The sequence below is a fragment of the Ranitomeya imitator genome, chromosome 1, assembly GCF_032444005.1.
Source record: "Ranitomeya imitator isolate aRanImi1 chromosome 1, aRanImi1.pri, whole genome shotgun sequence".
In the NCBI taxonomy this organism is placed as follows: Eukaryota; Metazoa; Chordata; class Amphibia; order Anura; family Dendrobatidae; genus Ranitomeya; species Ranitomeya imitator.
In genome coordinates this window covers 429,471,012-429,497,170 of record NC_091282.1, presented here as the reverse complement: position 1 = coordinate 429,497,170, position 26,159 = coordinate 429,471,012, and the positions used below count along the sequence as shown (strand labels likewise).

Genomic DNA, 26,159 nt, shown 5'->3' with positions numbered 1-26,159 from the left:
CCCAGCGTCTGGCTCAAGCAGATACTGTGCGTTTGGTTGCAGCTGCCTTTCCAGGCTCAGTCTTTGTAACCAGCATTGATCAGCGGCAAGCAGACCCTCCAGTGACTAAGTCCTGCTTTTCTTCTACTGAACATGCCCTCGGGACGACCTCTCATTGGAGGTCGGGGGTCACATGCTCAGGTCCTGTAGCATCTCCAATAGGAAGGTCACTAGGAAGGTCCCGGAAGGCTACAGCTATAAAAGTCTAGTATAAACTTGCTTACGTGTGTGTGGGGATGTATGCCTGTCGATGGATGAAAGCTCCGAATCATTTCCATCCCTTGAGTTGTTGACTGCTCGGGAATGGTGGAGGCTACCTAGCGCCAGACAGTGCTATCCCGCACATCTAGAGATGAATTACTGCGTCAATTTGCAGCCAGTGTGGCGCCGTGTGCAACCAGTGCGCTTTCCTATCCCTAGTTGGGGTGGTTAGTGGCGTCCGCTAGATCGGCGCTGTACGCACTCTGCGGTAAATCTTTAAGTAGTCCTGACAACCGGTCAGTGTAGGTTGGGAACTCCCGCTTGATGCCAGCATCTGACTCAGGGAGTCCTCAGGCGTGGGCTCAAACGCCACCAAGGGTCAGAGCGAAATCAATCACCAGCATAGTGGGGGTGAATTCCAGGGATCCCATTAGAATCCATCTGCTGCACCCTGTGACTGCTAACAGGCCACAGTGCTTCCTTTGATTCCCTGCGATTCTGTGAAGCAACAGAGTTCGCATCAGTTCATCTCAGGTGACGGAACCCGCGTTTATTCTGGCTTAATAGTGCCGCCATTACCTAGCAGCAGGTTTCATCTCTGCACGGTGGACCCTGGGCTGCGAACGCACCTTATTACTATCTTTATATTTATTCGGTGCGTTCTGCCAGCCCTAACAGGCACTTCCAAGCTAATGTGAATAAGTGCATACTAGGAGCAGCCACCTCCATATACAATATACAAAGAAGTTGCACTCTTGGGTCATGCTAAAGCATGTAAACATGGAATATATGAAATATGAATAGCAATACTGCTCTGGATAATAAGAAACAATTGAGACGCTTAGCACATAATTTAGTGAATTAATGAATGCCTTGCAACCAACGACAAGGTGGTCTCAAGCTGCTGGGACCCTAAGTGTCTAGTGTAAATTCCTCTCTTAGGATGAAGTCTGAATTCCTGAATAAATGTGAATACCTGTCTCAGAAAATAAATTTGTATGTTAGCTCTCTGACCGAGCACTCTGCCCTTCAACATGTGGTAGTTTTAATTACAGCAGGATCCTACCTACCCATAAATGCAGGCTTTTCTGAGAGAGCAGTAGTCCCATCAGCTGACACCAGTGACCGAAGGTAAACTTTATACCTTTGATCACAGATGTGTGCTCACGCTGTCTTTTGACAGCGTGGGAACCGCGGCTGTCTGACCGGCGGTGATGATTGTACACCGATCAGAAGCAGTGTTTGCTGCGCTGTGAAGCTTAAAGCAAGTGGCAGGGAAGGCTGCAGGAGTCTGTCCAGTACACTGCTCTTCCTTCGTTGCACTTGCCTGGTACTGACAGTCACTGAGCGCATGGCACCTCTCTCTCCGGAAGTTACAGGGTGCACGGCACCTCTCTCTTCGGCAGTTACAGGGCACACGGCACCTCTATGCACAGCGGTCCCATTGCGGACGGCAGGGACCATACAATATGGCCTGTCACGGCGCTGTCACCCAGGGGACGGAGCGTGCTGCTTGCCTGGCTGCACGCTCCTGCTGGTTGGCACCAAACTGCCCGCCCACAGCTGCGTGCGCTTTGCTTTTTAAGCTGCCCCTCCTACCTAGGTCATGAGGCTGGTCCTGCTCTTCATTTCTTCCCCCAGGCAACAAGGGTGGCAGCCTCAACAGTTCCGGACTCAGCTCGGTACAGGTTCCCGCGGTCCGGTCTTCCTCCTCACAACTATACGAAAGATGAAAACACACTTCTTAAAAGATAAAGCGAGAATAAAATATACAGTATTGAGCAATAAATACCATAATATTTGCCAATGGTCATAAAAAAGACAAATGATAGAGAAGATCAATAAGGATACAACGCATTTCTCCCTCATAATAATAATCTTTATTTTTATATAGCGCTAACATATTCGGCAGAGCTTTACCGTTTTGCACACATTATCATCGCTGTCCCCAATGGGGCTCACAATCTAAATTTCCTATCAGTATATCTTTGGAATGTGGGAGGAAACCCACGCAAACACGGAGAGAACATACGAACTCTTTGCAGATGTTGCCCTTGGTGGGGTTTTGAACCCAGGACTCCTGCGCTGCAATGCTATCCACTGAGCCACCGTGCTGCCCATATATACGGGGTCATCAGAGAACCATGTAACATTTGTTAGACCCTCAGTGATAGAGCTGAAATAAGAAGAGATAACAAATATTATTACAAATATCTTAAAAATGGCAAATACTACAAATATCTTCAAATCTAAATCTAAATCTAAAATCTATTGCTGATCATGCTCATTCCACTCTTGCTTTTGTCACTAGATGTGTTTGCACCTTTGTAGCATGGCGTGGGACGGAAGCCGTGGGCGAGGTACTCAAATTTAATGTCCCAACATGCTACATGAAGTTGGAGGTCCTGGATTTGTGTGCGGGCTTTGTCTACAGGCTTTGTCTTGCAAGCCCCATGATTCCGATGACTTTGGCTGGCCAGGAACAGATGGTGTAAGGCTCTCTAGGCTGACTTGCCTCTTTCTCATCAAGCATCTCTACCTTCATCACTACCCAACGCAGTACTTCGGAAGTATCTCTGGTCCCCAATAACAGTAACCCCGTCCACCGTCCATTAAATGAGAGTCCTATATGTCAACAATCCTTCTTTCCCTTAGGGCAGGGGTGGGTAACCTTTTGTCTACCAAGGGCCATTTGGATGTTTATACCATCCTTCAGGGGCAGGACAAATTGTGTGCTAAGTCCACCCAGGAATTTCATTGCACACACCTCAGCATTCAGTAGTGAACACTGCGTGCGCATGCTCGCAGAGCAAGAAGAAATTAGAATGCTGGTGGCCATCAAAACACAGCTGCTAGTCCACGCACTGTGGTCCCCATAAATCTGCCTGGGGCTGGAGAGAAGGTCATCATGGTCCGTAATCCCTGCCATCGGGGAACTGGTTTACCACTATGGTTGCTACTTAAAGGCGTGTTCCCATCTCCAAGATCCTATCCCAATATGTAGTACATGTAATAATGATAATATTAGCAAATTCCTTCAGTTATAAATGTAATATAGTTAATTTGATTTATGTCTTTTTCCTTATGTGCATTTCTAATTGGAGGTATTTGCTGATATTATTATGACACCTACTATATATTGGGATAGGATCTTGGAGATGGAATACCCTTTTAACTTCTTTACTTGCTGATGCCTTGGTACTACTGCCCAGGGCACTCTCTTCATCTCACGTTCCCTGTTCCATCCTGGCCCATTACCTCTCTGTCTTGCCAACTCAGGGTCGTACTGCTAGGTATCCTGTCACAGGACTCATCTCCGGTGCATCACTGTGACCTTCTGTCACTATTCCTTTCTATACTCTGGATCTCGCTATCCACTGTCTCGGTCTCCACTCACTTTGGGCACACCCAACACATGTAGCTCTGCTGAGTACTCAGACCAAACGTCTTTTCTAACTGCAAGCCAGGCTCTGTCTGACTCACTAGCAGGAAGTCCTCTCTCATCTTGCTACACAGCCCCTACCTCTCTGTGCTAGTCCCAACTGTTAACCTGATAACTCTATCCATACCTTCTCACTTCCTGTTGCTGGGCAGAACACAACTCTATCACATAACAATGTAAAACATTAAAATACTAAGATTGGTGCCACTTCTGGGGGTCATGAGGGGAAAGGCACCCAGGGCAGCACACAGGGAAGGCTCAACCTGAAGAACAGGCCAATGCTTTTTCAAAATAGACCGCATACTCTCCCATTCATGATTGTAGGTGGAGATAAATCTGATACGTTCATCCCCACCCACAGTACGGCGTCGGGCATTAGGGTGCAATAGATCACTACGTGGCGGTCTATTTTGAAAAAGCATTGGCCTGTTCTTCAGGTTGAGCCTTCCCTGTGTGCTGCCCTGGGTGCCTTTCCCCTCATGACCCCCAGAAGAGGCACCAATCTTAGCAATATGTCTTGCCTGCGCCAATGTCCTGCGCTGCTCTGACTTCACCTCTAGTGATGGTTCCAAAGTATTCCAAATCAGACAACGTATATCCTGCGGCACTACTAATGTTATATATTATGCTACCTGTCCGTGCCCCAGGATATACGTTGGTCTTACTACTCGCGAACTTAGAGTTCGCGTACGGCAGCATGTGCAGGACATTGGCGCGGCCAGGACGGTGTACGCGGTGGTGGATCTCAAAACAATCCCCCGTCACTTCAAGTTACATCATAACTGCAACGAGAAATTGCTTAAGGTGAGGGGGATTGATGTGCTCCATCTGGGTGTTAGAGGTGGGGACAATAAAAAACGATTAGCACAGATTGAAACTAAAGGTACCGTCACACTTAGCGACGCTGCAGCGATACCGACAACGATCCGGATCGCTGCAGCGTCGCTGTTTGGTCCCTGGAGAGCTGTCACACAGATCGCTCTCCAGCGACCAACGATGCCGGTAACCAGAGTAAACATCGGGTAACTAAGCGCAGGGCCGCGCTTAGTAACCCGATGTTTACCCTGGTTACTATCCTAAAAGTAAAAAAAACAAACAGTACATACTTACCTACAGCCGTCTGTCCTCCAGCGCTGTGCTCTGCACTCCTCCTGTACTGTCTGTGTGAGCACAGCGGCCGGAAAGCAGAGCGGTGACGTCACCGCTCTGCTTTCCGGCTGACCGACGCTCACAGTCAGTGCAGGAGGAGAGCAGAGCACAGCGCTGGAGGACAGACGGCTGTAGGTAAGTATGTAGTGTTTGTTTTTTTTACTTTTAGGATGGTAACCAGGGTAAACATCGGGTTACTAAGCGCGGCCCTGCGCTTAGTTACCCGATGTTTACCCTGGTTACCAGTGAAGACATCGCTGAATCGGTGTCACACACGCCGATTCAGCGATGTCTGCGGGGAGTCCAGCGACCAAATAAAGTTCTGGACTTTCTTCCCCGACCAGCGACAGCACAGCAGGGGCCTGATCGCTGCTGACTGTCACACTGGACGATATCGCTAGCGAGGACGCTGCAACGTCACATCGTCTAGTGTGACGGTACCTTTAGTGGATCGTTATGCTCGATACCGTGACCCCTAAAGGTCTTAACGAATCCCTTAAGGTACCGTCACACTTAGCGACGCTGCAGCGATACCGACAACGATCCGGATCGCTGCAGCGTCGCTGTTTGGTCGCTGGAGAGCTGTCACACAGACAGCTGTCCAGCGACCAACGATCCCGAGGTCCCAGGTAACCAGGGTAAACATCGGGTTACTAAGCGCAGGGCCGCACTTAGTTACCCGATGTTTACCCTGGTTACCATCCTAAAAAGTAAAAAAACAAACGCTACATACTTACCTACCGCTGTCTGTCCTCGGCGCTCTGCTTCTCTGGTCTGGCTGTGAGCGCCGGGCAGCCGGAAAGCAGAGCGGTGACGTCACCGCTCTGCTTTCCGGCCGCTGTGCTCACAGCCAGACCAGAGAAGCAGAGCGCCGAGGACAGACAGCGGTAGGTAAGTATGTAGCGTTTGTTTTTTTTACTTTAACGATGGTAACCAGGGTAAACATCGGGTTACTAAGCGCGGCCCTGCGCTTAGTTACCCGATGTTTACCCTGGTTACCAGCGAAGACATCGCTGAATCGGTGTCACACACGCCGATTCAGCGATGTCTACGGGGAGTCCAGCGACCAAATAAAGTTCTGGACTTTCTTCCCCGACCAGCGACAGCACAACAGGGGCCTGATCGCTGCTGCCTGTCACACTGGACGATATCGCTAGCGAGGACGCTGCAACGTCACGGATTGCTAGCGATATCGTCTAGTGTGACGGTACCTTTAGTTTCGCTCCCTACCTCTAGTCTATTGTGCTTCTTTCTCTTAGTGGTGTGCTCCATCTTTATTTATCATTAGGATCCCTCCGGTGGGTCTTGGTTTTGTTTTTATCTCGTTTTTAACGTGCTCTTTTTCTTTTTCTTTTATTATCAGTAATTACCTTTATGTGAGTCCTGTTTTTTGGTCCTCCTCCTCCTTGGTCGCGTTACCCATTTATTAACAGCCGCCATCATCATCTGAGCCCGCTGCATGTGTGGATGATTCTTGAAGGGTATTGATCATCAAGCGCTCTCCCAAAGCCTATGGAATGATCTGCACTACACGTCATGTGACCCTGGTTCAAAGATGGACTACACTATGAACTGTTTTTATTATTATTTATACCGGGTTATATCTGTCACAGATGTCTGTATACATTTCCAGTATGGCCATATTCATATGTGGGTTTGCGGCGCCGATGTATTGTTTGCCATTCTGTTTCATCACTTACCCCTTTTTTCCACAATGTAATATTACGGCACGCCCCCCTGTGGCCGTGCGCATCGCCCTGCGTGCAGGCGGCTCTGACATGTGGGCGGGCGTCCTCTGTGCCCTGTGCGCAGGTCCGGAACTTGTTTTCCTGGCCTCTGTGCACAGCTGGACGCCAGGTCCTCCTGTCAGGCTTCCCCACCGCAGTGCGCATGTGCCGACAGCGCCACTGGGATTGGCGGCTGCCGGACATGTGACAGAGGTCAGGGGGGTTATAGACAGGTCCTGCTCCACTAGATCACATATCCCCTTGAGGAAGCGGCGTGTTCACGCTGTGAAACGAGCGTCGGGGCTTACCTACCGGCGGGACCCCTTCACCTCTCTCCCCCCTCCGCATGGGTAAGCATACAATTTAGGTTTTACTGCTGTGACAAGGGTTATCTATAATATAACGCTGGGAGCGTCACTCTGTCCGAAGCCTTTATAGACTGCGCAAGTGCAAGCGCCGGCGCAGTCTGGGCCTCACAGAGTGACGCTCCCAGGAGATCACGGTATGCGTAAACACTGAACGCACACCGCGATCTCCACCGGAGAGTCAGGGACCGCCAGGAGGGTAAGTATATTCACCTGTCCCCCGTTCCAGCGCTGTGTGCGGCTCCGTCTCCCGGGTCCTCTGCTGTGACGTTCCCAGTTCAGAGGGCGCGATAACGCGCTTAATGCGCACCGGCGCCGCCCTCTGACTGAACAGTCACAGCAGAGGACCCGGAAGATGGCGGCGCGCAGCGCTGGAAAGGGACAGACAGGTGAGTATAGCAAGTGCTGGGGGCCTGAGCTAGCGGTGACTCCGGCACCTGACCCCCACAGCGCGCCGGTGTCCCCGCCTGCTCAGGCCCCCCAGCACTCGGCGCCCAGCGACGATAGGGGAGTATGGTATTTTTTTTTTTTTATATATGGCAGCAGCATACGGGGCATATATAATGGAGCATCTTATGGGGGCATATAATACAATGGTGGCGCAGGATGGGAGCAGCACATGACAGAACGGGGGCGCAGGATGGCAGCAGCACATGACAGAACGGGCGCAGGATGGCAGCAGCACATGACAGAACAGGCGCAGGATGGCAGCAGCACATGACAGAACGGGCACAGGATGGCAGCAGCACATGACGGAACGGGCGCAGGATGGCAGCAGCACATGACAGAACGGGCGCAGGATGGCTGCAGCACATGACAGAACGGGCGCAGGATGGCAGCAGCACATGACAGAACGGGCGCAGGATGGCAGCAGCACATGACAGAACGGGCGCAGGATGGCAGCAGCACATGACAGAACGGGCGCAGGATGGCAGCAGCGCATGACAGAACGGGCGCAGGATGGAAGCAGCACATGACAGAACGGGCGCAGGATGGCAGCAGCTCATGACAGAACGGGCGCAGGATGGCAGCAGCACATGACAGAATGGGCGCAGGATGGCAGCAGCACATGACAGAACGGGCGCAGGATGGCAGCAGCACATGACAGAACGGGCGCAGGATGGGAGCAGCACATGACAGAACGGGCGCAGGATGGCAGCAGCACATGACAGAACGGGTGCAGGATGGGAGCAGCACATGACAGAACAGGAGAGCAGGATGGGAGCAGCACATGACAGAACGGGGACGCAGGATGGCAGCAGCACATGACAGAACGGGGGCGCAGGATGGGAGCAGCACATGACAGAACGGGGGCGCAGGATGGCACCAGCACATGACAGAACGGGCGCAGGATGGGAGCAGCACATGACAGAATGGGCACAGGATGGGAGCAGCACATGACAGAACAGGGGCGCAGGATGGGAGCAGCACATGACAGAACGGTCGTAGGATGGGAGCAGCACATGACAGAACTGGGGTGCAGGATGGGAGCAGCACATGACAGAACGGGGGCGCAGGATGGCAGCAGCACATGACAGAACGGGCGCAGGATGGGAGCAGCACATGACAGAACAGGGGCGCAGGATGGGAGCAGCACATGAAAGAACGGGAGCACAGGATGGGAGCAGCACATGACAGAACGGGGGCACAGGATGGGAGCAGCACATGACAGGATGGGAGCAGCAAATGACAGAATGGAGGCGCAGGATGGGTGCAGAACATGTCAGAATGGAGGCGCAGGATGGGTGCAGCACATGTCACAATGGGAGCGCAGGATGGGAGCAGCACATGACAGAATGGGGGCGCAGGATGGGTGTAACACATGACAGAATGGGGGCGCAAGATGGGTGCAGAACATGTCAGAATGGAGGCGCAGGATGGGTGCAGAACATGTCAGAATGGGGGCGCAGGATGGGAGCAGCACATGTCACAATGGGGGCGCAGGATGGAAGCAGCACATGACAGAATGGGGGTGCAGGATGGGTGCAACACATGACAGAATGGGGGCGCAAGATGGGTGCAACACATGGCAGGATGGGGGCGCAGGATGGGTGCAACACATGGCAGGATGGGGGCGCAGGATGGGTGCAGCACATGACAGGATGGGGACGCAAGGATGGAGCAGCACATGTCAGAATGGGGGTGCAGGATGGGAGCAGCACATGTCAGAATGGGGGTGCAGGATGGGTGCAGCACATGTCAGGATGGGGACGCAGGATGGAGCAGCTCATGACAGGATGGGGACGCAGGATGGAGCAGCACATACCAGGATGGAGACCATATACCAATATAGATGCTAGCCACCCGGGCGTAGAACGGGTTCAATAGCTAGTTTACTATAGCCGTTATTGTGCACTTGCTCTATACCTTTTGCTAGGTCCTAGCACAGTAGTGTCCTTCTTCCCATGCAATTACCTTCAGCTATATGGTGTCCACCGTTTATAGCTACCTATATGACCATTCTTTACAATGTAGGGGTGGTGAGATGTAGGGTGTGTGTTTTTTTCCCCTTTCTATGCTATGCTGTGGAATACATGTGACGATTACTGATGTCCAATTTTTAACATTTTTGTATTAATAAAGATTTTCTTATATATACCTTTACTATATGCTCCTGGTCCTCCTCCCTTTTTTTGGATTCAGTTTTTGGAGCGATTATAAATATAATCTGGGTTATTATCATATACACTAGTATTCTTTCCCAGATTTTGTTGATATGTATTCGGAATCCCGGCTAGAAATAATAAGATAGGTAGAATAAGGTGCGTTCGCAGCCCGGGGTCCACCGTGCAGAGATTGAATCTGCTGCCAAGTAATGATGGACTATATGGCGGTACAATGTGAATACACATGGGTTAACTTCACCCTGTGTGAAGGAAGCAAACCCTGTTAAGTCACAGAGCCGCGGTACCGCACACAAGAGCACAAGCAAGGAGTCTCCGAGCTCAGTCCTAAGACTTGAGATCTGAGTGTGTGGAGACTACTTGCGGGCGACACCGCAACTGGGGTGTCAGTGTAACCAAAATAATAACAAAGGAATGCACGAGAGTGCGTGCGGTGCCGCACTGGCGGATGCCACTAACCGCCCAGGCTTGGGTCAGGAAAGCGCTGTGAAAGCGCACGGCGCCGCACTGGCGGACACAGCAACTAGACGCTGTATTAGTGTGTAACGTGCTGTTGGATAAGTCGGGTGCTAGATAGCAATCATACACCTTCCGCGAACAGTCATCCAATAGGGAGGGTTATTTAAAGAGCGACTTTCACTCACAACACACACACGTTTACAAATGTACACTAGCGCATGGCCGTGGGCCATGCGAGCCTTAAATAGCTGCAGCACGTATAGGACCTTTCAAAGAAGGACCAATGGAATTGCTGCAGTACCAGAGCATGTGACCCCAGATCTCCACTGAGAGATCTTGCCCCGGGCATGCTCAGAGTGCAAAGCAGAACTTAGTCCTAGTACCTCCAGGACCTTCCGTGAGAAGGACCAATGGAAGACGCTGCAGTACCTGAACATGTGACCCTAGATCTCCACTGAGAGATCTTGCCCTGGGCATGATCAGTGTGTGCAAAGTAGGACTTAGTCTCAGAAGCGTCTGCTCGCCGCTGCCCAGCACTGGCTCCAATGGCAGAAGCTGGAAAAGCAGCAGCAACCCTATGCACAAAGTGAAACTGAGCAAGACGCTGGGACCGACGTCTCTGCTGAGCAGACTCCACTGCAGCTGGAGAAGAATGGGAGATCGCAGCAGAGATGGTTCGAGATTCCCCCTGTGCAGAGGCGGGAACTCGACACCTAACACCTGGTCTCTTATCTGAGATTCTGTTAACCTGTGATTTCTGGGGCTAGCGTCTTGGATAAACTTACCCTCTGAAGCAGAGGTGACTCTTGGTCTTCCTTTCCTGGGGTGGTCCTCATGTGAGCCAACTTCTTTGTAGCGCTTGATGGTTTTTGCCACTGCACTTAGGGACACTTTTAAAGTTTTCCTAATTTTTCAGACTGACTGACCTTCATTTCTTAAAGTAATGATGGCCACTCGTTTTTCTTTACTTAGCTGCTTTTTTTCTTGCCGTAATACAAATTCTAACAGTCTATTCAGTAGTACTTTCAGCTGTGTATCCACCAGACTTCTGCACAACACAACTGATGGTCCCAACCCCATTTATAAGGCAAGAAATGCCACTTATTAAACCTGACAGGGCACACCTGTGAAGTGAAAACCATTCCCGGTGACTACCTCTTTAAGCTCATCAAGAGAATGCCAAGAGTGTGCAAAGCAGTCATCAAAGTAAAATGTGGCTACTTTGAAGAACCAAGAATATAAGACACAATTTCAGTTGTTTCACACTTGTTTGTTAAGTATATAATTCCACATGTGTTAATTCAAAATTTTGATGCCTTCAGTGTTAATGTACAATTTTCATAGTCATGAAAATACAGAAAAATCTTTAAATGAGAAGGTGTGTCCAAACTGTTGTTCTGTACTGTATTTGTAAAAACGGTCACCACATGTACCGTAGAAATGGTCGTGTGAGAGAGCCCTTAGACTGTTGTGTGCATTTTGCCACCAAATACACACAGCACTTTGTTTTTTTGCATTCTTTTTTGTATCTGAGCATTTTCATGATATAACATCGCAATCAATGTGAACAGTGTCTTGCAACATAGAGCAATGCCTAGTCAAATCAGCACACTAGTTTGTTAACACACTTAAAATTCTTTGGTATTGAAAGAGTGCCAAGAGGAGGTAGTTGGTGAAAAGGCCTTATGCTGCGAGAGGCATTTTGGATACTAAATTTAGATAGCAAACATCTCAAAGGCATGAATTATCGGAGCGATCTCTTTTATATATATAAATTTGTCATTCTATGTACACTACTGTATGTTCCATGTCTCTTGGATAGCAAAATATTTCATGTGTATGAACTAGAGGATAGATCTCTATTATATATGTATTGATTGGTTACTTTTTCTATTCCATTGCATGCTCCTGCACACCTGCTAATTACACATGTCATGTTCAGCCCTTTTGTAATTGACTGTTTAGTTAAAACAGGACCACTGCCATTTCAGTGCTATAATATGATTTAGGGAGTCTGGGACGCCAGAAACGCATCAGTTTTTTCTCTTTATATGTCGCGTTTTACAGTTTAAAGAAATAATATAGTGCTTTTATTTCACCTATGGAAGTGCCACTCTTTTCACTCTTCACTGCTGTTGCTGAGCCACACCAGCGAAAGCTGGTTCTCCTCCCATGGACTTCCAACCTACAAAGTGTGGTAACCTCTTATCCTTTTTTTCTACCTGTAGATTACTATTGATGCTAGACATGCCATTTTTGTGGTCTGACAGATAAGATTTATTAAAATACAATTCATCAAGAATATGCATTGTCATCGCAGAAAGTTGACTCTGCCCCATAGTTTGTGTCAGGGCCTCACATATTCAATGAACTACACTGTATTTATGTAGTCTTCATTAAGATATATTCAGCATGTTGTGTGTCTGTTATAAAATTTATATGTACAGGGTAGACAAGAAAAATAATAATATAATGTAAATATTCTGTAAAACTGATGACTTGAGTTCAAATGTGCACCTTGTTTTTTTCTAGATTTTGTTCTTTGAAGATGCCCAGAAACAATCAATATTGTCTCAGAAATGGGTGTTTGATGAAAGCAACATTCGAGAACTTGGCAAGAAGTTAGTATCCATTATTAAAATACTAATTTTGTGACATACTTGCAATGGTGATTACGATACAAGTTTTCTCTGTTAAGTAGTATATGGACCTTTTTAAAACAAATACAATATGTATAATATATAAGCACACACATAATTATATATATATATTTATATATATATATATATATATACAGTGGGGCAAAAAAGTATTTAGTCAGTCAGCAATAGTGCAAGTTCCACCACTTAAAAAGATGAGAGGCGTCTGTAATTTACATCATAGGTAGACCTCAACTATGGGAGACAAACTGAGAAAAAAAAATCAAGAAAATCACATTGTCTGTTTTTTTATCATTTTTTTGCATATTATGGTGGAAAATAAGTATTTGGTCAGAAACAAACAATCAAGATTTCTGGCTCTCACAGACCTGTAACTTCTTTTTTAAGAGTCTCCTCTTTCCTCCACTCATTACCTGTAGTAATGGCACCCGTTTAAACTTGTTATCAGTATAAAAAGACACCTGTGCACACCCTCAAACAGTCTGACTCCAAACTCCACTATGGTGAAGACCAAAGAGCTGTCAAAGGACACCAGAAACAAAATTGTAGCCCTGCACCAGGCTGGGAAGACTGAATCTGCAATAGCCAACCAGCTTGGAGTGAAGAAATCAACAGTGGGAGCAATAATTAGAAAATGGAAGACATACAACACCACTGATAATCTCCCTCGATCTGGGGCTCCACGCAAAATCCCACCCCGTGGGGTCAGAATGTTCACAAGAACGGTGAGCAAAAATCCCAGAACCACGCGGGGGGACCTAGTGAATAAACTGCAGAGAGCTGGGACCAATGTAACAAGGCCTACCATAAGTAACACACTACGCCACCATGGACTCAGATCCTGCAGTGCCAGACGTGTCCCACTGCTTAAGCCAGTACATGTCCGGGCCCGTCTGAAGTTTGCTAGAGAGCATTTGGATGATCCAGAGGAGTTTTGGGAGAATGTCCTATGGTCTGATGAAATCAAACTGGAACTGTTTGGTAGAAACACAACTTGTCGTGTTTGTAGGAAAAAGAATACTGAGTTGCATCCATCAAACACCATACCTACTGTAAAGCATGGTGGTGGAAACATCATGCTTTGGGGCTGTTTCTCTGCAAAGGGGCTAGGACGACTGATCCGGGTACATGAAAGAATGAATGGGGCCATGTATAGTGAGATTTTGAGTGCAAACCTCCTTCCATCAGCAAGGGCATTGAAGATGAAACGTGGCTGGGTCTTTCAACATGACAATGATCCAAAGCACACCGCCAGGGCAACGAAGGAGTGGCTTCGTAAGAAGCATTTCAAGGTCCTGGAGTGGCCTAGCCAGTCTCCAGATCTCAACCCTATAGAAAACCTTTGGAGGGAGTTGAAAGTCCGTGTTGCCAAGCGAAAAGCCAAAAACATCACTGCTCTAGAGGAGATCTGCATGGAGGAATGGGCCAACATACCAACAACAGTGTGTGGCAACCTTGTGAAGACTTACAGAAAACGTTTGACCTTTGTCATTGCCAACAAAGGATATATTACAAAGTATTGAGATGAAATTTTGTTTCTGACCAAATACTTATTTTCCACCATAATATGCAAATAAAATGTTAAAAAAACAGACAATGTGATTTTCTGGATTTTTTTTTCTCAGTATGTCTCCCATAGTTGAGGTCTACCTATGATGTAAATTACAGACGCCTCTCATCTTTTTAAGTGGTGGAACTTGCACTATTGCTGACTGACTAAATACTTTTTTGCCCCACTGTATATATATATATACCATATACACACACTGCTCAAAAATTTTTTTGGAAACCCTTAAACAACAGGATATAACTCCAAGTAAATCAAACTTCTGTGAAATCAATCTGTTCACTTAGGAAGCATCACTGATTGACAATCAATTTCACATGTTGTTGTGCAAATAGAATAAGGAAATTATTGGCAATTATCAGGACACACTCAATAAAGGAGTGGTTCTGCAGGTGGGGACCACAGACCACATCTCAGTACCAATGCTTTCTGGCTGAAGTTTTGGTCACTTTTGAATGTTGGTTGTGCTTTCACACTCGTGGTAGCATGAGATGGACTCTACAACCCACACAAGGGGCTCATGTAGTGCAGTTCATCCGGAATGGCACATCAATGCGCGCTGTGGCAAGAAGGTTTGCTGTGTCTGTCAGCGTAGTGTCCAGAGGCTGGAGGCGCTACCAGGAGACAGGCCAGTACACCAGGAGATGTGGAGGGGGCCGTAGGAGGGCAACAACCCAGCAGCAGGACCGCTACCTCAGCCTTTGTGCAAGGAGGAACAGGAGGAGCACTGCCAGAGCCTTGCAAAATGACCTCCAACAGGCCACAAATGTACATGTGTCTGCACAAACAGTTAGAAACCGTCTACATGAGGATTGTCTGAGCACCCAACATCCACAGATGGGGGTTTTGCTCACTGCTCAACACCGTGCAGGATGCTTGGCGTTTGCCACAGAACACCAGGATTGCCAATTTCGCCACTGGCACCCTGTGCTCTTCACAGATGAAAGCAGGTTCACACTGAGCACATGTGACAGACATGACAGAGTCTGGAGACACCGTGAAGAGTGATCTGCTGCCTGCAACATCCTTCAGCATCACCGGTTTGGCAGTGGGTCAGTAATGGTGTGGGGTGGCATTTCTTTGGAGGGCCGCACAGCCCTCCATGTGCTCACCAGAGGTAGCCTGACTGCCATAAGGTACCGAGATGAGATCCTCAGACCCCTTGTGAGACCATATGTTGGTAGAGTTGGCTCTCGGTTCCTCATAATGCAAGACAATGCCAGACCTCATGTGACTGGAGTGTGTCAGCAGTTCCTGCAAGATGAAGGCATTGAAGCTATGGACTGGCCCGCCCATTCCCCAGACCTGAATCAATTGAACACATCTGAGACATCATGTCTTGCACCATCCACCAGCGTCACGTTGCACCACAGACTGTCTAGGAGTTGGCACATGCTTTAGTCCAGGTCTGGGAGGAGATCCCTCAGGAGACCATCTGCCGACTCATCATGAGCATGCCCAGGCATTGTAGGGAGGTCATACAGGCACGTTGAGGCCACACAGACTACTGGGCATCATTTCCTTGTCTTGAGGCATTTCCACTGAAGTTGGATCAGCCTGTAACTTCATTTTCCACTTTGATTTTGGGCATCATTCCAACTCTAGACCTCCGTGGGATATTAGTTGTGATTTACGTTAATAATTTTCCTATTTCAGTGTGCTCAACACATTCCACTATGTAATGAATAAAGATTTACAACTGAAATATTTCATTCAGTGATATCTAGGATGTGGAAATTTAGTGTTCCCCTTTATTTTTTTGAGCAGTATATATATATATATATATATATATATATATATATATATAGTCCCAGTTACGTTCATTTGACTAGCAATTAGTAGAGCCAAGCCCTGAATTAATTTGGTGTTCGGCAGCTAGGGAGGCTGAGCAGTCTTTGTGCTGAAGTTGGTGAGAGACCAGGAACTGTCAGCTGTCAGGGAGGTGAACACATCTCTGTGGTAGTGGAGCTGGATAGAAGCTAGTGTTGGTTTACAAACTGGGATAGCTAATGCCTGTGCTGTGGTGTGAGTACTGTACAACTATGTTAATGTACTGTGCCTACTCTGAAAAAAGGACTGTGTGGATTACTATTTGATTTGGCTGAAGAAAAGCTGTTATGTTTTATTTTTGTTATGCTGGATAAAGCATCAGGTGCGACGGCTGACACTCAGGAGGCACGCTCCATTAAAAGTTCAAGGGTTTATTGCTCCATAAACCACATAGTAAATAACAGTAAACAAATAGTCTTTAGCTCAGGAAAAGAAAATACAAGTGTCCAGTCCTTCAGGCTCAGTACAGGAGCCTTAACACACTCTGGAGGCTTTCACCTTCACACACACACCTCCTGTGCTAAGCATTAGGCTACTTTCACACTAGCATCGTACTCGGCCCGTCGCAGTTTGTTGGGCCGACTGTTATGACCTGGTGGTTAGGAGCACCTGGAATGACCTGATAATTAAACCTCATACAGAACGAGCTCTGGGATGTGGGAGCTCTGCTGACCGCAAGCCCTAATCCTATCACACACACTAAAAATAGCCGTGGAGGCTCCTGACCAGACCTAGGCGCCTCGTCACAGCCTAAGAACTATCTAGCCCTAGAGATAGAAAATAAAGCCCACCTTGCCTCAGAGAAATTCCCCAAAGGTAAAGGAAGCCCCCCACATATATTGACTGTGAGTAAAGATGAAAGTCACAAACGCAGAGATGAAACAGGTTTCAGCAAAGGGAGGCCAGACTTACTAAATAGACAGAGGATAGGAAAGGTAACTTTGCGATCAGCACAAAAACCTACAAAAGACCACGCAGAGTGTGCAAAAAAGACCTCCGCACCGACTCACGGTGCGGAGGGACCACTCTGCATCCCAGAGCTTCCAGCTAGCAAGACAAAATCATGAAAACCAGCTGGACAAGAAAACAGTGAACAAATAATGACTATCAGGAACTTAGCTTCTGCAGGAGAAGGCAGGTCACCAGAGAGATCCAGGAGCGAACTGAACCAATGCAAAAACATAGACAGCTGGCATGGAGTAACGATCTGAGAGGAGTTAAATAGAGCAGCCAACCAAAGGACAACCCACGTCACCTGTGTAAGGAACCTCAGAAGCAGCAGCTTCACTCATAGCCACCAGAGGGAGCCCATAGACAGAACTCGCTGAAGTACCACTCACGACCACAGGAGGGAATTCGACAACAGAATTCACAACAGTACCCTCCCCTTGAGGAGGGGTCACCGAACCCTCACCAGAGCCCCCAGGCCGATCAGGATGAGCCAAATGAAAGGCATGAACAAGATCGGCAGCATGAACATCAGAGGCAAAAACCCATGAATTATCTTCCTGACCATAACCCTTCCACTTGACCAGGTATTGGAGTTTCCGTCTCGAAACACGAGAATCCAAAATCTTCTCCACCACATACTCCAACTCCCCCTCGACCAACACCGGGGCAGGAGGATCAACGGAGGGAACCATAGGCGCCACGTATCTCCGCAACAACGACCTATGGAACACATTATGGATGGCAAAAGAAGCTGGAAGATCCAAACGAAATGACACAGGATTAAGAACTTTAGAAATCTTATATGGTCCAATGAAACGAGGCTTAAACTTAGGAGAGGAAACCTTCATAGGAACGTGACGAGATGACAACCAAACCAAATCCCCAACACGAAGTCGGGGACCAACACAACGCCGGCAGTTAGCGAAACGTTGAGCCTTCTCCTGGGACAATGTCAAATTGTCCACCACATGAGTCCAAATCTGCTGCAACCTGTCCACCACCGCATCCACACCAGGACAGTCCGAAGACTCAACCTGCCCTGAAGAGAAACGAGGATGGAAACCAGAATTACAGAAAAACAGAGAAACTAAAGTAGCCGAGCTGGCCCGATTATTAAGGGCGAACTCAGCCAAAGGCAAGAAAGACACCCAATCATCCTGATCAGCAGAAACAAAGCATCTCAGATATGTCTCCAAAGTCTGATTAGTTCGTTCGGTTTGGCCATTAGTCTGAGGATGGAAAGCCGAAGAAAAAGACAAATCAATGCCCATCTAAAGGCCCCTTCACATTAAGCGACGCTGCAGCGATACCGACAACGATCCGGATCGCTGCAGCGTCGCTGTTTGGTCGCTGGAGAGCTGTCACACAGACCGCTCTCCAGCGACCAACGATGCAGGTAACCAGGGTAAACATCGGGTAACTAAGCGCAGGGCCGCGCTTAGTAACCCGATGTTTACCCTGGTTACCATCCTAAAAGTAAAAAAAAACAAACAGTACATACTTACCTAACGCTGTCTGTCCTCCAGCGCTGTGCTCTGCACTCCTCCTGTACTGTCTGTGTGAGCACAGCGGCCGGAAAGCAGAGCGGTGACGTCACCGCTCTGCTTTCCGGCTGACCGACGCTCACAGCCAGTGCAGGAGGAGTGCAGAGCACAGCGCTGGAGGACAGACAGCGTTAGGTAAGTATGTACTGTTTGTTTTTTTTACTTTTAGGATGGTAACCAGGGTAAACATCGGGTACTAAGCGCGGCCCTGCGCTTAGTTACCCGATGTTTACCTTGGTTACCAGTGAAGACATCGCTGAATCGGTGTCACACACGCCGATCCAGCGATGTCAGCGGGAGAGCCAGCGACCAAAGAAAGGTCTGGCCCTCTAGCCCCGACCAACGACATCACAGCAGGATTCTGATCGCTGCTGTGTGTCAAACTAAACGATATCGCTAGCGAGGACGCTGCAACGTCACGGATTGCTAGCGATATCGTTTAGTGTGAAGGTACCTTTAGCGCAAAAGGACCGCCAAAACCTTGAAACAAACTGGGAACCTCTGTCCGAGACGATGTTCTCTGGAATGCCATGCAAACGAACCACATGCTGGAAAAACAATGGCACCAAATCAGAGGAGGAAGGCAGTTTAGATAAGGGTACCAAATGGACCATCTTAGAGAAGCGATCACAAACCACCCAAATGACCGACATCGTTTGAGAAACAGGGAGATCAGAAATAAAATCCATGGAAATATGCGTCCAGGGCCTCTTCGGGATCGGCAAGGGCAAAAGCAACCCACTGGCACGAGAACAGCAGGGCTTAGCCCGAGCACAAATCCCACAGGACTGCACAAAAGAACGCACATCCCGTGACAAAGAAGGCCACCAAAAGGATCTAGCCACCAAATCTCTGGTACCAAAGATTCCAGGATGACCAGCCAATACTGAACAATAAATCTCCGAGATAACTCTACTAGTCCATCTATCAGGGACAAACAGTTTCTCCATAGGACAACGGTCAGGTCTATCAGCCTGAAACTTTTGCAGCACACGCCGCAAATCAGGGGAAATGGCAGACAAAATTACCCCTTCTTTAAGAATACCCACCGGCTCCGGAACACCCGGAGAGTCAGGCACAAAACTCCTTGACAGGGCGTCAGCCTTCACATTCTTAGATCCCGGAAGGTATGAAACCACAAAATCAAAACGGGAGAAAAAGAGCGACCATCGAGCCTGTCTAGGGTTCAATCGTTTGGCAGACTCGAGATAAGTTAAATTCTTGTGATCCGTCAAGACCACCACGCGATGTTTAGCTCCTTCAAGCCAATGTCGCCACTCCTTGAATGCCCACTTCATGGCCAACAACTCCCGATTGCCCACATCATAATTGCGCTCAGCAGGCGAGAATTTTCTAGAAAAGAAGGCACAGGGTTTCATCACCGAGCCATCAGAACTTCTTTGCGACAAAACAGCCCCTGCTCCAATTTCAGAAGCATCAACCTCCACCTGAAAAGGAAGCGAAACATCTGGCTGGCACAACACAGGGGCAGAAGCAAAACGACGCTTCAACTCCTGAAAAGCCTCTACAGCCGCAGAGGACCAATTCACCACATCAGCACCTTTCTTGGTCAAATCAGTCAACGGCTTAGCAACACTGGAAAAGTTAGTGATGAAGCGACCATAAAAATTAGCAAAGCCCAGGAACTTCTGCAAGCTCTTCACAGATGTCGGCTGAGTCCAATCGTAAATGGCCTGAACCTTAACAGGGTCCATCTCGATAGTAGAAGAGGAAAAAATGAAACCCAAAAATGAAACCTTCTGAACTCCAAAGAGACACTTTGACCCCTTCACAAACAAGGAATTCGCACGAAGGACCTGGAACACCATTCTGACCTGCTTCACATGAGATTCCCAATCATCCGAAAAGACCAAAATGTCATCCAAATATACAATCATGAATCTATCCAGGTACTCTCGGAAGATGTCATGCATAAAGGACTGAAACACAGATGGAGCATTAGAAAGCCCGAATGGCATAACCAGGTACTCAAAATGGCCCTCGGGCGTATTAAATGCCGTCTTCCATTCATCACCCTGTTTAATTCGCACAAGATTATACCCACCACGAAGATCTATCTTTGTGAACCAACTAGCCCCCTTAATCCGAGCAAATAAATCAGACAGCAGCGGCAAAGGATACTGAAATTTGACTGTGATCTTATTAAGAAGGCGGTAATCAATACAAGGTCTCAAAGAACCATCCTTCTTGGCCACAAAAAAAAACCCTGCTCCCAATGGTGACGACGACGGGCGAATATGACCCTTCTCCAAGGATTCCTTTACATAACTCCGCATAGCGGCATGCTCTGGCACAGACAAATTAAACAGATGGCCCTTAGGAAACTTACTACCAGGAATCAAATCAATAGCACAGTCGCAATCCCTATGAGGAGGTAGAGCACCAGATTTGGGCTCTTCAAATACATCCTGGTAATCTGATAAAAACTCAGGGACTTCAGAAGGAGTGGAAGGTGAAATTGAGAGCAATGGAACATCACCATGTACCCCCTGACAACCCCAACTGGACACAGACATAGATTTCCAATCCAACACTGGATTATGGACCTGTAGCCATGGCAACCCCAAAACGACCACATCATGCAGATTATGCAACACCAAAAAGCGAATATCCTCCTGATGTGCAGGAGCCATGCACATGGTCAATTGAGTCCAGTACTGAGGCTTATTCTTGGCCAAAGGCGTAGCATCAATTCCTCTCAATGGAATAGGATACTGCAAGGGCTCCAAGAAAAAACCACAGCGCCTGGCAAACTCCAAGTCCATCAAATTCAGGGCAGCGCCTGAATCCACAAATGCCATTACAGAATAGGACAACAGAGAGCAAATCAGAGTAACGGACAAAAGAAATTTAGACTGTACCGTACCAATGGTGGCAGACCTAGCGAACCGCTTAGTGCGCTTAGGACAATCGGAGATAGCATGAGTGGATTCACCACAGTAAAAACACAGCCCATTCCGACATCTGTGTTCTTGCCGTTCAGCTCTGGTCAAAGTCCTATCACACTGCATAGGCTCAGGCCTATGCTCAGAGAATACCGCCAGATGGTGCACAGCTTTGCGCTCACGCATGCGCCGATCGATCTGAATGGCCAAAGACATAGACTCATTCAGACCAGCAGGCGTGGGAAATCCCACCATGACATCCTTAAGGGCTTCAGAAAGACCCTTTCTGAAAATTGCCGCCAGGGCACATTCATTCCACTGAGTAAGCACAGACCACTTTCTAAACTTTTGACAGTAAACCTCCGTTTCATCCTGACCCTGACACAAAGCCAGCAAGATTTTCTCTGCCTGATCCACTGAATTAGGTTCATCATAAAGCAATCCAAGCGCCAGAAAAAACGCATCAACATCACGCAATGCAGGATCTCCTGGCGCAAGGGAAAATGCCCAGTCTTGAGGGTCACCACGCAACAAAGAAATAATAATTTTTACCTGTTGAACGGGGTCACCGGGGGAGCGGGGTTTCAAAGCTAGAAACAGTTTACAATTATTTTTGAAATTCAAGAACCTAGATCTATCCCCAGAAAATAAGTCAGGAATAGGAATTCTAGGCTCTAACATAGGATTCTGAACCACAAAATCTTGAATGTCTTGTACCCTTGCAGAGAGATGATCCATACAAGAGGACAGACCTTGAATGTACATATCTATACCTGTGTCCTGAACCACCCAAAGGTCTAGGGGAAAAGAAAGACAAAACACAGTGCAAAGAAAAAAAAATGGTCTCAGAAGTTCTCTTATCCCTCTATTGAGATGCATTAATACTTTGGGCCAGCTGTACTGTTATGACCTGGTGGTTAGGAGCACCGGGAATGACCTGATAATTAAACCTCATACAGGACGAGCTCTGGGATGTGGGAGCTCTGCTGACCGCAAGCCCTAATCCTATCACACACACTAAAAATAGCCGTGGAGGCTCCTGACCAGACCTAGGCGCCTCGTCACAGCCTAAGAACTATCTAGCCCTAGAGATAGAAAATAAAGCCTACCTTGCCTCAGAGAAATTCCCCAAAGGTAAAGGAAGCCCCCCACATATATTGACTGTGAGTAAAGATGAAAGTCACAAACGCAGAGATGAAACAGGTTTCAGCAAAGGGAGGCCAGACTTACTAAATAGACAGAGGATAGGAAAGGTAACTTTGCGATCAGCACAAAAACCTACAAAAGACCACGCAGAGTGTGCAAAAAAGACCTCCGCACCGACTCACGGTGCGAAGGGACCACTCTGCATCCCAGAGCTTCCAGCTAGCAAGACAAAATCATGAAAACCAGCTGGACAAGAAAACAGTGAACAAATAATGACTATCAGGAACTTAGCTTCTGCAGGAGAAGGCAGGTCACCAGAGAGATCCAGGAGCGAACTGAACCAATGCAAAAACATAGACAGCTGGCATGGAGTAACGATCTGAGAGGAGTTAAATAGAGCAGCCAACCAAAGGACAACCCACGTCACCTGTGTAAGGAACCTCAGAAGCAGCAGCTTCACTCATAGCCACCAGAGGGAGCCCATAGACAGAACTCGCTGAAGTACCACTCACGACCACAGGAGGGAGTTCGACAACAGAATTCACAACAGCCGACGTACCGACGCATACTATGGAAGCGCCGCACAACGGGGGCAGCGGATGCATTTTTCCAGCGCATCAGCTGCCCCATTGTGAGTTGCGGGGAGGTGGTGGCGGAGTTCCGGCCGCGCATGTGCTGTCGGAAATGGCGGACACGACGCTCAAAAAACGTTGCAAGCAACGTTTTTTTGTTCGGACGGTCCGCCACAACACGATGCAACCATCGCACGACGGTTGCGACGTGTGGCAATGCGTCGCAATGCGTCGCTAATACACACCTATGGAGAAAAACACATCCTGCAGACTTTGCAGGATGCATTTTTTCTGCAAAACGACGCATTGCGACGTGCAGTGCACGACGCTAGTGTGAAAGTAGCCTTGGCCTGTCTTTTATGGATCTAACACACCCAGAAACCCATCACATGATTAGACATGTGGTTATGACATCATCACAGGTACTGAAACAAATATATATAGGCATGGTTATGTGCATCAAAGAAAACACTCCGGGTTACATCACAGTGACAAGCCACCTATGTGACACATACTTCCCGTCGACTACACAACCTTTAGCCACGCTACAGACCTCCTCCCTCTGCCTAAAGCCATGGGGCTTGGCACTTTCCCCCACTAGACAAGGGATTCTTGATAGGGCATCAGCATTACCGTGCAGCTTCCCGGCCCTATGTTTCACATGGAAACTGAAGTCCTGCAGGGCTAAGAACCAACAGGTGACCCTAGCATTTCTACCCTTCGTTTCCCTCATCCATCTAAGTGGGGCATGGTCGGATATCAGTCTAAATTTACATCCTAGCAGATAGTACAGTTACGTGTAAACCGCCCACTTTATGGCCAAACGCTCCTTATCTACGACTAAGTAATTCCTTTGAGACAAGGACAGCTTCATACTCAGATAGAGAACAGGATGCTCCTCCCCATGTAGCTCTTGGGAAAGGACTGCTCCTACCCCAACATCCGAGGCATCTGTCTGAAGAATAAACTCTTTCTTAAAGTCTGGGGCCATCAGAACGGGTTGCTTACATAGAGCCCCTTTCATTTCTTGGAAGGCTGACTCTGTCTCTTTGGACCATTTAACCATTACTGATTTTGTCCCCTTTAGCAGATCAGTCAGAGGCGCAGCCACCGTGGTGAAGTTTGGGATGAACCTCCTGTAATATCCCACGAGCTCCAGAAAGGCTTTAACATGCTTTTCGAAGAGTGGTTTTGGCCATGTTTGAATTGCCTCCACTTTACTGATTTGGGGCTTTATTTCTCCATGACCCACTACATATCCTAGGTACCTATCTTCTTTACCCAAGGCACACTTCTTCGGGTTTATTGTAAACCCCGCCTCCCTTAGAGCATCAAACACTGCTTGGACTTTTTCCAGATGACTCTCTCAGTCCGGGCTAAAGATGACGATATCATCCAGGTACGCAGCAGCGTTTGGCTTATGGGGTGCAAGGATTCTATCCATAGCCCTCTGGAAGGTCGCCGCAGCTCCCTGTAGGACAAACGGCATCTGGACATACTGGAAGCATCCATCTGGTGTAGAAAACGCCGTCTTCTCCTTGGCTTCCTGTGCCATGGGGATCTGCCAATACCCCTTTGTCAAATCCAAGGTGGTTATATACCTGGCGGGCCCAAGTCTTTCGATGAGCACATCAACGCGGGGCATGGGATATGCGTCGAACTTGGAGACCTCATTCAACTTCCGATAGTCATTGCAAAACCTCCACTCCCCATCAGGTTTTGGGACCAGGACAACCGCTCTTGGATTCCTCAATGACTCCAAGCTTCAACATACGCTCCACCTCCTTGGAGATTACTTCTCGACGGGCCTCAGGAATTCGATAGGGCTTCACGTTCACCCGCACATGTGGCTCTGCTAGGACCTCGTGCTCTATGACCTTCGTGTACCCTGGAAACTCTGAAAACAGGTCCCTGTTCTTCTGGAGTAACTCCCAGCACTGCTGTTTCTGGGCCTTCAATAGCGTCTTCGCTATAGTAACCCCTCCAACCTCACCTTCTGGGTTGCTAATCAAAGATGGAGTTACTGCCGGCTCTCTATCTTGCCATGGCTTGATGAGGTTGACATGGTAAACTTGGATTGGTTTCCATCTTCCTGGTTGGTGAATTTTATAGTTTACCTCACCAAGCTTCTCGATGACCTCATATGGCCCTTGCCATTTGGCCAAGAACTTTCTCTCCACCGTCGGAATTAACACAAGAACTCGGTCTCCCGGATTGAACTGCCTAACTCTGGCAGACCGGTTGTAGACCCTGGCCTGAGCATCTTGTGCCTGGTGGAGGTGTTCTTTCACAATAGATATCACCTTTCCAATCCTCTGCTGCATCAGGGCCACATGCTCAATGACGCTTCTGTGGGGCGTAACTTCGGCTTCCCAGATTTCCTTGGCTATATCCAGGAGACCTCGCGGATGTCGGCCATATAGAAGCTCAAACGGTGAGAACCCTTTGGAGGCCTGTGGAACTTCACGAATGGAAAACATCAGATATGGTAAGAGACAGTCCCAGTCTCTACCGTCTTTCTCTATGGCTTTTCTCAGCATGCTCTTCACTGTCTTGTTAAATCTCTCAACAAGGCCATCCGACTGAGGATGGTACACCGAAGTCCTCAACTGGGAGATTTTCAGGACTTTGCATAACTCCCTCATCACCTTGCTCATAAAAGGTGTCCCCTGGTCAGTCAGGATCTCCTTCGGCAAACCTGTCCGGGAAAACACATGGACCAACTTGCGGGCTATACTCTTCGAGGAAGAATTTCTTAGGGGAATTGCCTCAGAGTAGCGTGTGGCATAGTCCAGGATGACTAGTATATACTGATGACCCGGGCTGATTTAACCAAGGGACCGACCAAATCCATGGCAATTCTCTCGAATGGCACCTTAATAATGGGCAATGGCACAAGGGGGCTCTGGAAATGAGGAGTGGGGGCAGTTAGCTGACATGTAGGGCAGGACCTGCAATAGTTCACTATTTCCCTTTG

General features: G+C 48.1%; 1 protein-coding gene across 2 annotated transcripts in view; it reads left to right on the top strand.

Moving 5' to 3' along the window:
* The window catches only part of GDA (guanine deaminase), a 168,056-nt gene that overhangs the window by 79,552 nt on the left and 62,345 nt on the right, over positions 1 to 26,159 (top strand). For both annotated transcript variants that reach the window (XM_069763442.1, XM_069763435.1), the window contains exon 2: positions 12,539 to 12,627. Coding sequence is in view for 1 of the 2 variants with exons in the window: in XM_069763435.1 (XP_069619536.1) it covers positions 12,539 to 12,627 (89 nt within the window). In the remaining variant the exon portion in view is untranslated. The remainder of the gene's footprint in view (positions 1 to 12,538; positions 12,628 to 26,159) is intronic.